At 44.1% G+C, this 14538-nt stretch overlaps 1 protein-coding gene across 1 annotated transcript; it reads right to left on the bottom strand.

The window, feature by feature from the left end:
• Positions 1-470: 470 nt before the first annotated feature.
• LOC144820059 (vomeronasal type-2 receptor 26-like) lies at positions 471-3319 on the bottom strand. Its single transcript, XM_078677714.1, has 2 exons — positions 3265-3319; positions 471-1354 (listed from the first exon to the last, which is right to left on the bottom strand). The coding sequence occupies exons 1-2, from the start codon at positions 3317-3319 to the stop codon at positions 471-473; spliced, it is 939 nt and encodes a 312-aa protein (XP_078533840.1).
• Between the last annotated feature and the right edge of the window lie 11219 nt (positions 3320-14538).

Genomic DNA, 14538 nt, shown 5'->3' with positions numbered 1-14538 from the left:
CAGAACTCTCACGGTGAGCCATAGAATGTCTTATCTTGGAATGATTTACACAATAGCATCATTTGAAATTTAGACAGGTGAGCTCCACATTAGAAAATATCACACATTCCAGAAACAGAGATAATTGAAAATCACTGAAAATAAATGTTTAACATAAAAGGTAAAATGGATATATGTTCAGGGAAGGATTGTACATAGCAAATGTGGAAACCACAGGCAGACAACATCAACTTAACACAGTCATTTATTTTCTTGGTACATAATTACTCAACAACATACTTTAGTTGATAACTTTTAGTTACATTATAAGCCTTTGTGCGGAGCTCTTTGCCATGTTTGGGCTATGAGTGAGTGATTCCGTTGAAACAGTAATAGATTTTCTAATAGAAAAAGATGGACAAGCTCTTTGTCAAATCCCATGATGACAAGGGTATACATTTGATATTGTGATTATAAATTACATCTGACTTCTAAATGCATCTTTTGTTGATATCTGGTCTGAACAGAATGATGTAACACTTGGGAATGAAAATACAGCCCAGCAGCCCAGCACTGGAAGCCAAGATGGCGAAGATCTCCACGGCCACCATGTATCGACCCTTAGTGCTAAGGTAGGCTGGAAGGAAGGACACCCAGACGCTGCAGAACACCAGCATGCTGAAAGTGATGAGCTTGGCCTCATTGAATCTATCAGGAAGGTTTCTGGCTAGGAAGGCCACAGTAAAGCTGGCAAAGGCCAGCAGACCCATGTAAGCAAGAATCCCATAGAAAGCAGTGACAGAACCATTGTCACATTGTAGGATCACCTTTCCAATTTCAGACTGAGTGTCAGTGGCTGGATGAGGAGGATAAGTGAGCAGCCAAGTGAGACAAATTACTACTGCCCCCAGTGTGCACACGAGGACCATAGACACAGACACCTGAGATCCCAGCCATCTGCTTAACCTGCTACCTGGCTTGATGGCATTGAAGGCAATTACAACAGTGATGGTTTTCACTAATACACAAGACACGGCAACAGTGAAAATAATCCCAAATGCAGATTGCTGGATCAAGCATGTTAATCGTGCAGGGCGTCCAATGAATAGAAGAGAGGTGAGGAAGGCCAGCAGTAGAGATATAAGGAGAGCGTAGCTGAGATGCTTGTTATTGGCCTTCACTATTGGGGTGTCTCGATATCTGAGAAAGATTCCCAACACACCAGCTGTGGACATGGATAGTACAATAGATACAGATGCCAACACTGCTCCAAGGAAATCACCATAAGAGAGATAAACTATGGCTTTCTGGATACAACCATCCTTTCTATCAATGGGCCACTCGTCCTCTGGGCATCTTACACAATTTTCCATATCTAAAATATAAAACATAAGAATAAAATTTAGTTAAAAACATAAATATTGCAAAATTGTTGATTAACATAACACAGCACACATGAAACTGAACCTTCCGTTTCATAAGAAATGTTCCAAAAGTTTCCCCCTGAAAGAGCTATAGCTGCTACTGGCCTGTAAAGCACGGTGATACTAAGGGGGCAATACATCATACAATTATATTTAGTGTGAACAAGATAGCACTGTCACAACACAATTAATTACTGGAATTTGCTTTTCCATTTCTCAATGTAGACAATCTGGTGTTGAGTTTAGACAATCTCGATTAGATGCAATCCAATGTGCAAATATTGATCAATGTGTTGGGGTACGATAACGATAAATCATTTAATGCTGTTGTGTTACCGCATTTTAGAATGCACCCCTCTTATTTCATGCATTTCAGGTTTTCCTATTGAGTGAATGCTATTCTCATTGTTATGTTATGTTATTTGGGAATTTATTGAAGCGCACGTACACCAACAGGTTTCTTGTCACTGAGGTTCAGAAAAAGAGAGATCTGCCAGGCAAAGAAGCCACTAGTTAAAGGCCAAAGTAAACAGCCATGTTTTGAGCTGCTTACTGAAACGCATGTAATCCACCTCAAGCTTCAATGAGATGGGCGAAGAGTTCCAGAACCTCGGTCCCAAGAAGGTGAAACGGATCCCGCCAGTGCCTATGCGTTTGAATCTGGGAACCACCAGAAGATTCAAGTGCATAGATCTCACAGTGCGCTGGGGAGAGGTCTTGCTAATTCGTGAAGAGATGAAATTGGGCCCTGTTCCCTGAATAGCTCGAAAGAGAATGCAACCAGGTTTAAACATGGCTCTCTGTTCCACTGGGAGCCAGTGAAGATCTATGGTCTTTTTGATTACTATGAAACTACTAAAATAGATGGAACTTGGGACAAAGAAGATTGTAGACCCTTGGATTCATACAATAAGGCTGGTTGCAACCTTAAAATAAATTTTTGGAGTACAAACACCAAAATGCAATTCTACAGAATCATAATTTGGGTTTGCAATCAAGTATTTAGAAGGAGCTAATAATGATAATGACTCTCCTTGATATGTATTAATGTTTTGCAACCGACTTCCATTTGCAATACAATTATATTTTTCTACCTTCTCAAAGGAGGTTGTAACCATTTGCAAACAAGAAGGGATGGCTAGTGGATCCCTTCGCCATTGAGAATGTGAAAAAATGAAGGGTAAAAATGTCATTGTTTTCTTGTGAAACACAACCCATTTTCCTTTGAGGAAAACATTCAGAATTTTTCTTTGTAAAGGGTTGTCCTTTTATTTAAAAAAAAGATTGCTTTATTTATAAGCAATCATAAATATGGTGATCTACTGATCCCAGAAAACCAATATCTCTGTGATGGCTATCATTTCTAGTGGGTCTCTACTGTGACCTTCCTCATTAATATTCATGAGGTAGGTCGATTTGTGACCCAAAAGGTATTTAATGTAAAAGCAATACGGTATTTTTGGCTGCTAAACTGCGTTGCTAGAGAATTTGGTAAATAGACCCCTAGGTCAATTAACACCTTCGCTGCGGCGGCAATTCTGCTGCAGCGCTAGGGGGGAGGGGGGACCGCGTGGCGCTCCCATGCTCGTGATGGAACTGCTTCATCACGAGCCTCGGGCACGCTGTGCTTGTCACGGCTCCGCCCGCTCAATAGAACGCGCCGCGCAGTTGCAAAATCAGCGCCACGTAGGCGTGCCGAGCGGGCCGTAACCGCTCCATCACCAGCACAGCGCAACCGAGGCTGGTGATGGAGCGATTCCGTCACCAGCATGGAAGAGGTTAAATCTCAAATGTTTATAAGAAGGGTTTGCCATAGAAGATGATAGTGATATGAAACAATTTTACCAGGTTTGCCACTTACAGGTTATATTTGTCTTACACTCTTCAGCATAATATAACATCAGTGCTATTGCCATAATGAGACATGAAACAGGCAGTAGTATACATTTTAATGACTTCTTTCACCTGTGCTATTTGAAAACTCCCCTTCTGCACATGGCAAACACTCAAAGCAACATTTGGGCTTCCCTTCTATAGGAGCTTTACGGTATCCAGGAAGGCAACTCTCAGTACAGGCTGAGTGAGGAATCTGCAACAAAACAAAGAAGAACAAGAAACATACCTTTTAGAAAGAGTGTGAGATATAAACCAAATCACTGCAAGAAGGGAAACACATTCACCTACTGATCAAATAGGTCTTTATTACAAACATCAGCTCACAGAGTAGATTTAACAGGAACATGCTGTTTGGAGGGTTTTAAATGAGGCCGGAGGATCCTTTCACTCAGAACAGTGAACACTAAACATAAAGAAGGTTACATGAGGATAACGGATGCAAATATAAATACTTATTTAAAAGGACACTTTTTTGATTGAAACCGGTTGTGTGCAGCATTGGATTTGAGAATGATTCCAAGACCTAGATGCTAAGTTATCCACTGAACATTTAATTGGGACCCATCAGAGTTCTTCTAGGGCTCAATTCGAATGGTTGTTCTTAGGGTAAATATACATTTCATTGAAAATTAATTTGACAAAGAAAGAATACTCATTCAACCTTAGAATTAACAACAGGATGTGCAGTGAGCAATCAAAGGTTTCTAAGGGCTTCAAGTAAAAAAGATTCCAAGTGAGAAATCAAAAATAGCAACTAACAATTATTTGCAATTTGTGATTTTTTATTTGCAATTTAGTGAAATGAATGCTGGAAAAGTAGTTGCAATTTACACTCCGACTTCTACGGAATGCTTTGGTACTTTGAAAACCGGCCTATGTACCAATAGGTCAGTTCACAAAAACCAGAATCGTATGTGGTCACAATATGACCTTCCCGCATCAATATTCATGAGTTAGATTGCAAATTATGGTACACTACGATTGGACACAATGAGAGGGATGGTTGCTGGGGTTAGCAGACTGCCATGTCTGTGATTGCTTTTAAATAAAGCAATATTCTTTTTTAAATGTAGTCCACTTTTCTTAAAGGAAACAGGATGCATTGAAAAATTACACAAACATTTCTTCTAAACAATCTTTGTCCACATTGATTGAAATGGGACTCACTTGCCACCATTGCAGGATAACCCCTTAACACTAGGGTTTTTAATATTACTTTAAAGTAGGTCCTAAGCGAGGGGGTCACTTTGATTTATGCGCGGCACTACCTCTCTTTAGATTTTTTTCGGAACTGTGCTTTCCTTACTCAATAATCCTCCTCTAGGTTTTACTTTCTTTACTTCTTTCCTGCTCATTCCACACTCTTTAACAGCTTTAGGAGTATTCTCCTGCAGCTTGGAAACTTCCACCTTGCTCCCCTTAACCACTCTTCTCAACGCGTATCTGGAGATTCCCTTTGCCCTAGTATTCACATCAGTACCACTGCCTCTTCCCCCACTTTCTGTACTTGCTTTTTTATTTATTGCCCATTTTTCTTTACCAATTATCTTCAATTCTGTGAGCCCTACGGATAGAGGCACCGCTAGTGCCTGTGCTTGCACCTCTGTTGCACCAGAAATAGAGTGGTCATTGCTGTTATCGATACCCCCTCTAACCTCCACACTTCTGCTGGCTCCTCCACCATTTCCCTGGAAGAGAATCCTTGCAGCTACCCAATGCCACTGGTGCAGCTCCAGTGTCGCTCTCAGCCACGGCTGCTCTGTCTTGGTTGCTCTCTCCTCAGGACTCCTCCCAACCCCAACTGAAGGGACTCAATAATAGAGTTTTTGATTGATCTCTCCTGCCTGGCCGCCTGGGTGCTTTACAGCTCCGAGCAGAACCATAGAATATACCGGTAAGCTTTGTTAGTCCCAAGCCGTAACTGTCTTTACTGCTACCGCTTCTGTTTTTTGGTTCCGTTACTCCCCACAATAAATCACAATCAATCGCGGCTCCCTCCCCCATCTCCAAAAAGAAAAAATGCAGAAACTTCACTGCACGCCTCCCAGTTCACCCGCGACCTGCCTCTAGCCGGCCACCATGTTTTCCTCCTGCACCGCACCTATTTTTCCAACAGTCCTGTTGTTGAAACATCAATTAGTTGGAGAAGGGAGTATAAGTGGAGCTCCGAGTCTGAGGAAATGGACAGCGCATTTGAGTCCAAATCGTTTTCAGGTGTTGGCCTCAAAGATGGGGGGAGTAGATGAGTCTATGGAGGGGGAAATTTCTCAAAATGCCAGTACGGGACTTTTAGACCAGTCCCCTCCTGACTCACAGGGTAGATCCCAAAACAAAAAAGCAAGCCAGATTGAGCTAATGTCCGTGGACCATCCAAGTGCTGCGCAGAAAGAGATGGGCAATGTCAGTACAAACCACAAGAATGGGGATATCTCTATCACTAGTCTGCTTGCCAATCTCACGCTGGAGATACGTAACAGGTTTGAAACCTCGGAGCTGAATCAGAGAGAAATTAGGTCAGTGTGCAATGTTTTGGAGAGAAAGATAGATGAGCTAGGTGGGAGTACTTTAGCTTTAGCAGCAGAAGTAAGAGACCTTAAAGAAGTGGTGCAAGTCAACAGAAAAGAGAAAGAAGGTCTGAGGGCAAGGGAGAGAGATCAGGATGAAAGAGTGGAGCGGCTGGAGAAAATTCAGAGGAGAAATAATTAGAACATTTTAAGACTCATTTAGGGTAAGGAAGGAAGTGATATTAAGAATGTTGTGGTTCAAATGCTTAAAAAGGAGCTTCAGTTGGAGGAAACAGAAGATGAAATTGCCAGAGACATTCAAAGGATCCACAGAGACCTGGTCAGGATAAATGCAAACAGATGTAAACCTAGGAGAATTTTAGTTAATTTCCACTCGTGTTCGTTGAAGGAAAAGAAACTGGCTAAGGCTTCGAAGGATAAATCGTTAGATCTGGATGGAGCAAAAATTGAAATAAAATCGGATCTCTCAGTAGTAACATCCAATAGTCAATGGGAGCTGGGGAAAAGAAAGGAGACTTTAAGAAAGTTAGGAGCTTCGGTTCAGTTGAAATTCCCAACCCTACTTAGGGGTCGATTCCGATTACGTTCGGAAATCGGCCCGACCGACTCATACCGGGAACGCAGTATGACCGACACCTACAGGCACCATACGACCTGTGCAGTATGATCTAAAACCCGTGACCTACAACCGAGCCGTACGGAAAACAAGCCGTATGACCGAACCGTACAAAAATCAGCAATCCGGCCAGAAAATGTAAACGAGCCGCACTGACCGACACAAACCCGGATTGAACAGGACCGATACGTACCCGTGATGTCCTACACGCATAGTACGATGCCAAACGCATGAAACCCGACTGATTTGCACAGAGCCCCAGCCGCACGACCGACACAGCCCAAAAATGTTCCTGAAGCGAGAGATACCACCTCCATCGACTTACATGCAACACAGAACACAATCAGCGTGAAAGACACGGAGCAGCCCGAACAAGCCAACATGAGTGTCAGAAGAACGTCTCCGACATACCCACCAAAAACAATGGGAAAAAACACAAAAAAGGACCAAACAAGCAATGACAAAGTCAATAAATAACAAAACAAATAAAGTCACAAAGACACACCCACAACTCCAACTAGAAAAAGGCAAAAATACACTACCATGATACTTTGCAAATACAACAGAGCAGCCAGCACTGAATAACTTGAGACACCAACCGCAGACACACACACAACTCACCCATCACACAACCTACACAGCATCGGCACCCCTCCAAAAGCTCTCACACATGCACCTACCAAAACAGACAATTGCTCGGACCCACACAACATCACTCCTCACCACCACTCATCACCATGCCCCCTAAGAAGAATCCACAGTTCACAGACACTGAGTTAGAAATATTGATAGATGAGATCCTCAGAGTGGAGCCACATTTGTTTGGCACATTGGTACAAAGGACCCCCATGTCACATAAAACCAAGATGTGGGAGAGGATCGTGGACAAGGTGAATGCACAAGCAACAGTTTATCGCACAAAGACCGACATCCAGAACAGGTGGTATGACGTGCGCAGGAGGGGCAAGAAGCTCCTATAGAAGGAACACGCCCTGAGCCAGCGCACTGGCAGTGGCCCTCCTGCCAAACCAGTCTACTTCAGGTCCTGGGAGGAGAGGGTGCGGGACCTCCTACAACCAGAGGGCATCCATGGCCTAGAAGACATACCAGAGCCTGGTGAGTACTCAACCAATATACTCAATATTGTGTCGCAATACACACACATCACCGTTAAGGGGACAGTGAAACCATGCACTGATAGTAAACAGAGGTCAATCAGCCCAACAACTGCATGCTAGTCAGACAAACACAATAATGGCCACATCATAGTGATTTTTAAGTGTGTCATGACATGTACACACCTACCAACAAATAGGGCAAGGCAGTGGCACTAATCCAGTGTAAACACTGTCAGACATTCTTGCCACCACAACCACTATCTCACAGTGAAGCTGACTGACAGGAAGGAATAGTGGGTGTGCTGGTGAAGTGAGTATATATGGGGTTGTTTTCACAGATAATGCCCCCCCTCCCAATTGGACCACCAACATCTCTCTGAAGAATGCTCACCTCAGAGGGGGTGGAAATGAGCTGGCAAGTACCCTGGGACTGGGCTCTGTTGTGGGGAGCACAAGGCCCTGCTGGGAATTGGCCACCACCAAATACCTGAACTCCACTGTCTGCCATCTTGTCAGCACAGGCACACACCCTCACAGGGAAGCAGAGTCAAATGTTGACAGGGATTACACTCCTGTGTCAGCCACCTGATGGCCCTTGAGGACCAATGACCATGTACATCACAATCCGTACATGAGCTGGATGTGCGCACACATCAACATGCACTTTGAAAGGCTTCATGTTGGCAGGACAGTATGCTACCACAATATCAATCTCTGTCTGTGATGACTGAAGACAATGCAGTGTTCAGGCATGCATCCTGACGTCCAGTTGCAAATGTCATGTATATCAAACATTGTTACAAAAATCAAGGAGGGGTGAATGGTTCACTCTTCCTGTGCAACCTGGTTCATTTCTTATTGTGTTGCCTCCATTGAAAGCCTCACATATGTACACATGCGTAGTGCATGATATCATGCTTTTCCGCATCAGTGTACTGTAGCAGCATCATCATTGGCTCTCCATTGTTGCAAATATGCTGTGCCTCCCCTGGAGGTAAAGTGGCTGGTTCTCCAGTAGTGCCCAGAGAGTAAAACTGAGAGTGTCTGTGTATCTGTGCTCAAGTGCTGTGAGTCAAAATCACTCACAAAACCCAAAGGCAAAGGAAAAATGGTGTACATTGTGATGTATGAAGTTACAAACAAAAGTGTTGCGTGTATGGATCCAACTACTGATCCACCGCACCAGGGTCGGTCACTGTTGGTCAACATGTTGCAGCCCCATGTGATCCTAGAGCTAATTTCTCCTCTGGACACTACTGGGAAAGCAGCCAGTCTACCTCCAGGTGGAGGCATATCATATTTGCAACAATGGTGACCCAAAGTAAATGCTGCTACAGTACACTGAGGCGGCAATTCAAGAAGCACCCCCCATTCCTGTATACTTATATCAGGGAATTTACTAAGGAATGAAATCTTGTAAATACCATGGCTGCATGAGTGAGCCCTTGCCCCCTCCTTCTTTGTTAGTACTACCCATTGCAAGATGAATGTATCAGTACCTCTTCCTCCCTCCCTGTTACAATATACATAGGTTAACCATTCATGTCTGTAGTAACACAACTGACAATGTCTGTTTCTTCCATACACAGCTGCTACTGGGGAAACAGCAGCAAGTGAAGAGGAGTCCCTGTCCCACACTCTGGTGGAATATGAGCTATCTGGTGTGGATCTGGCTCTGTCCTCTTCGGATGATGAAGATTAACCTGGTACCTCAGGTGTGAGTCATCATGCAGCCCCATCATCAGAAACACCTGCACCCCTTGCAGCAATGCCAACAACATCTGGCCACAGACCTAACACCCCCACCAACATGGACAGACCTAGGACACCAAATTCAAACAGCACAGGGCCACCGGCCACCCAGGAAGCTACGAACAATGACACCAGTAGCAACATCCAAGGGGGCCCAGGGTCAACTGTGCTTGCCACCACAGGTCCAGCCCATGTGTCTAGGGGTGGTGGAAATGGTGTTAGGCAGAGGTCACAGCCTGCAGAGGGGCCTGGACTGCCTGATGACCCCCAACTGGTACGCATCATAGATGCATACCAGGATAGCACTGGAGGATTCAGCCAGGTGGTGGGGATACTCAAGGACATGCAACAGGAGCAGGCTGGCCATCATGCATGCATGGAGGCCAAGTGGGGCAAACTTACTGCAACATAGTGACCTGTCTCTGCCAGAATAGCAGAAATATGTCCACACCTCCCTGTGTGCCCACAACATCTCTTGCAAAAACATCTGCAAATTCCACAGGGAGAGAGGATGAATCTGGTGGAGAGTCTGATGCACTGCCGAGGCCTTCACTTGAGGATCCCCCCTGAAGAAGAAGAGGAGTCATCTAAAGAGGGACACGTGACCCACAGTTGCCCATGCACATCCCCCTGGAACACAGAATCTGTTTTGGATATTGGTCTTTGTGTGCAAAGCGTTCACCTTGTTGCACATCAAACAACTTCCCAACATGACATGGAGGGTCCATGTTGTACCAATGTAGAAGATGAATGTGGACTTAACTCTGGACATTTCATCTACCAATACTTTAAAATCATCTGTGAACTTTGGATTCTAAACCTCATGTACAGCACTATCTCCACACATGTATGTAAATAAACTCACTATTACACTATATTTGCCTATGTTGTGATTCAAACTTGGTATGTGTCATGGAGATGATGAAATGCCGAAGTACACAGTGCATTCTGACTACTACAGCAATGTCATTACCGTTATGTGACTCGTGTTGATGTGACACACATGAGGGAGACACACCAATAGGGCACCACAACACATACTCACCATGGACATGTGACACATTGCCTACAAAGATGTTTGCCAGATATACGGTGGAATACACAGACACCACACCTTTCCACAGTCAATGCTAACAAGCCCACAGGTGAAGTAACTAAATGTCAGTCAGATGTGTGAAGACATACAACGCACATAAATAAGTGATAAGTACATGAAGCACAGGTTCATTACAAATCAGAAACAAGTTTAATACACAACAGTAGCAGGGTGAATCCACATGACAGTGGGCACATGGTCACCAAGTGTCATCAAATAGCGCTTCAGGGGTGTCTGGTGCATCACATGATGGCATACTAGAAGTCCCACCCTGGCATTGGATTCTGGTTGTCAGTGTTAGACTTGACCAAGCAACTGGTAAAGTACCTTGGGAAGGACAGAAATGAGACAAAGTCAAAAGCACGCCAGAACTGGATGGAAATGCAATAAACATGTCACAGGAAACCTATACAGTAACAAATTAGCATGTCAATACAATTGTGGACTACAGACCATCTGACAGGACACATCACTGCACGTATCCAGTCAAGTACCACACAGACAAACTCAAACAGCAACTGAGCTGCACAAACACATCACAGGTTAACTCAGGACATTGACATGACAACCCTGGGAACTCACATACAGCTGAAGAAGTTGTTGATGAGCTGTGTGCTGACGTCACCATCATCATCATCAATGGCCTCGTGGCCCAAGCCAGGATCTTTCACAGGTGGTGGATGTTGGTCCTCATCGTCCTGTATGAGAGGCACCTTCTTCTGCACTGCCATGTTGTGGAGCATGCAGCAGATGATGATGATCTTGCACACCTTTGCAGGCTCATATGGTAGGGCCCCTCCGGTCTTGTCCAGGCAGTGGAAGCGGCTTTTCAGGAGACCAAAGGTACGCTCAATAACTCGCCTGGTTCTGCCATGTGCCTTATTGTAGGTAATCCCGGATTCTGTCACAGGGTTCCTGAGGGGTGTCAGCAACCACGGCATGTTGGGGTATCCAGAGTCACCTACATATAAATAATCACACATTAGTTAAGTATTGTAAGGGGATCGGAGACAACATTGCAAAATACACACAATGGTAAACAGTACACACCAACAAGACAGGCACGCTGGTTTGGTAGCTGTGACATCATCAACAGTGTGCAACTCCTCCTAAAGATGTACGCATCCTGCGCTGAACCAGGGAAACGTACACATACATGTGTAATCACCATGTCCGCCATGCATACTACCAATCCCACTAAGGAGCTACAGTCACAGATTAAACAAAGTACTAGTGAGGGCCTACAGGAAGGCTTCCTGAATAAACATGAATTTAATTTTCTGAATGTCAAAACCCCCCGCACCCTGGTCATCTATACCTTACCCAAGGTCCACAAGAGACTGGACAACCCACCGGGCCGTCCAATTGTCTCGGGATGTGGCTCTCTCCTGGAACCCCTTGGTCAATATGTCAACTATTTCATAAAATATTTTGTACCCACCACCGAATGGTATATCAGGGACAGTATGTCCATGATTAACCTGATTGAGAACCAGCCAGTTGATCCCTCTACTGACACTCTATGTACTTTGGACATAGAGTCTTTGTATACCAACATCCCACAGAAAGACTCTCTCATGGTAATGGAAACAATACTCAACCAGAGACCTCGTCCACACTCAGTTCCTACTCTATTCATTCTGCAACTCCTAGAGATATGTCTCACGAGAAATTTCTTCATTTTCGAAGACCAATTTTATCAGCAGGTGAGGGGTACATAAATGGGGGCCATTTTTCCCCCCAACCTAGCAATTCTTTACATGGACTCGCTCAAGCGGAACAACATTTTGTCCAACACCAACCCCTTCCGCTCCTGCATAATGAATTGGAAGTGCTATATAGACAACGTTTTCCTCATTTGGAGAAGTGAAGTGGATAACCTAGAGTCTTTTCATCACTGGCTAAACAACAATTGTAGTGGACTCAGATTCACCCTTACCCATGATAAGACATAAATTCCCTTTCTAGATCTACTCAAAATTCTTAAGGATTAGGAGAAACTGTTCACTCAAGAATGATTACTTCACTGAGGCAAGAACATTATGCACTAAACTTACCGTTAGAGGATACCCACGCCATCTTGTGCGGAACGCTATGAAAATATCATGGTACTGCCCACGTGAGACACTGCTAGAACCCAAGCCTCCAACAGACACAGAGTGCTTAGTATGTGTGACAACTTTCTCGCCAGTGTCAAATGCCATTCGTAAAAGGATTAGAAAAGAGTGGTCAATTCTGAATACAGGTACCCTTGATCTAGAAATGCCCATGTTTGCATTTAAGAAAAGAAAGAACATTAAAGATCAGTTGGTCCATGCTGCACTACCTCCTAGCAATCATAACCCCAATCCCACTCTACATGACATCTGGGCCCTAGCACCCCTTATGGGTCACTCAAAATGCGGAAACTGTGTGGTCTGCAAATTTACCACTGAATATAAGGAGTTTGTATTTAAGGACATCAGGAACAAACTGAAGGTATTCACGAACTGTAACACCTGTAATGTAGTATATGCCATATTTTGTCCCTGTGAAAAGATATACGTGGGACAAACAACTGAGAAAATCCGCCTAGGCATCTCCCAACATCGCACCAGGATAAGGTGCAAAACAGGAAACGCACCACTGGTTGAACATTTTATCCAGAATGGGCATACATAGAATGACATCCGTTGGACTGTGATCACTGCCATAAAATTGCCCCCAAGAGAAGGAGATGTCATGAGAATTCTAAACAAAGAGGAACTTAAATGGATTTTAAAGACTGACAGCTTGAACACAGGGTTGAACCTCTCAGAGGACTGGACTACTTTAATATAAATTGTGAATGACTGTTTATCCATTATACCTCAATAGAATGTACATCTGGAACTTATGCACATAACCATTCATGTCATCTATTCACTTCCATCACCCTACTAAGATGGCCGCCACATTCATCCCAGATGTTATTCTTAGCGCAGTCCTTCCATTCTTTTCACCTAAATCACATGCCGCCTGATAACCAATCACATTCGCCTCTTACAACTTTCACAACGGAGTCCTTCCTTTCTTTTCACCTAATCACGTGCAGATTAGGACCAATCACATTACACTGACGGCTCCATTTAATCACTCCTTCGGAGACACTCCTTCAGTGACTTCACGCAACAGGAACCCGCTATTGATCAGTCCTTATCCCCTTAAATTGGTAAAATTGATAACTCTGCTGGCTAATCCCTTAACTAAGGCGGGTTTATGCCCATGCTGATTCCTTCTTCCTCCTCCCTTATCCACAGGCTAACATTCCAGTACCACAGCGCAGATACTACTCAGCAAATTCCCCGGTTCATGTACTATTATCCGTAGCGATTACGCCGCCAGGCCTAATTAGGTAAGGAAGGCCCTGCATCCTCCGTACTTCTGTTCAAATCCACTGGCACTTTCTAATCACTCCCTCCTCCTCAGAACGCCGGGTGCTGCTACGCTCCACCAAGCTACGTGTCCCGCGAACCAAACACCTGGATTCCTTTAGCCTTTCCCAAGTCCCTAATTCATCGGTAAGCATCAGTTTCACCTTTTCACACTGCATGACCGTACTATCTCGATCCGGTATCCCCAGCTGTATGGTTCACTGCGCCATTGACCCACATAGAGTTTTTCTATCACCTTCTTCCCACTATGCACTGTGGTTTTTGTATGCAATTCCACCGAAAATTTGCCGCAATTGCTGGTCCATCCCGTTCCTCGTTTTATGTGTTCTGGCTACAACATGTTTAAATTCCTTATCTTACTTACAATGTACCCATGTATTAGTATTGATGAACTTCGATTTCGGTCACTATATCCGGGTTTTCCTTCAGGGTTACACTCCCTTTTACAAAACCCATTCTCACGAACAGTGAATAAATGATGTAGGGCTTTTTTGACGTCATCACAAGTTTTCAACCTTCTGCACTAGACGCATTGTCTACTTGACCTATTATGCATGCAGCGTTGTCTTTCCCAGTTTCTGTTTTAATTTATGTATCCATTATCATGTACCCTAATCATTGCCAACTGTGTTTTTTCCTTCCCTTCCTTCCCATACGCAATTGAGGCTGTTGTTTTTAGGCATAATTAACTATGTCCTGATGATGATCCGCGTACTGCA

Source organism: Lissotriton helveticus, chromosome 2_1 (assembly GCF_964261635.1).
Source record: "Lissotriton helveticus chromosome 2_1, aLisHel1.1, whole genome shotgun sequence".
In the NCBI taxonomy this organism is placed as follows: Eukaryota; Metazoa; Chordata; class Amphibia; order Caudata; family Salamandridae; genus Lissotriton; species Lissotriton helveticus.
The sequence above is the reverse complement of the archived record's forward strand: the minus strand, read 5'-3'. Positions and strand labels throughout refer to the sequence as shown.

Coding starts and splice junctions, on each gene's coding strand:
- LOC144820059 (XM_078677714.1), bottom strand. CDS start 3,319: ATGGCAATAGCACTGATGTTATATTATGCTGAAGAGTGTAAGACAAAT. Junction 1,355..3,264: donor GTGTAAGACAAATATAACCT/GTAAGTGGCAAA, acceptor TTTATATTTTAG/ATATGGAAAATTGTGTAAGA.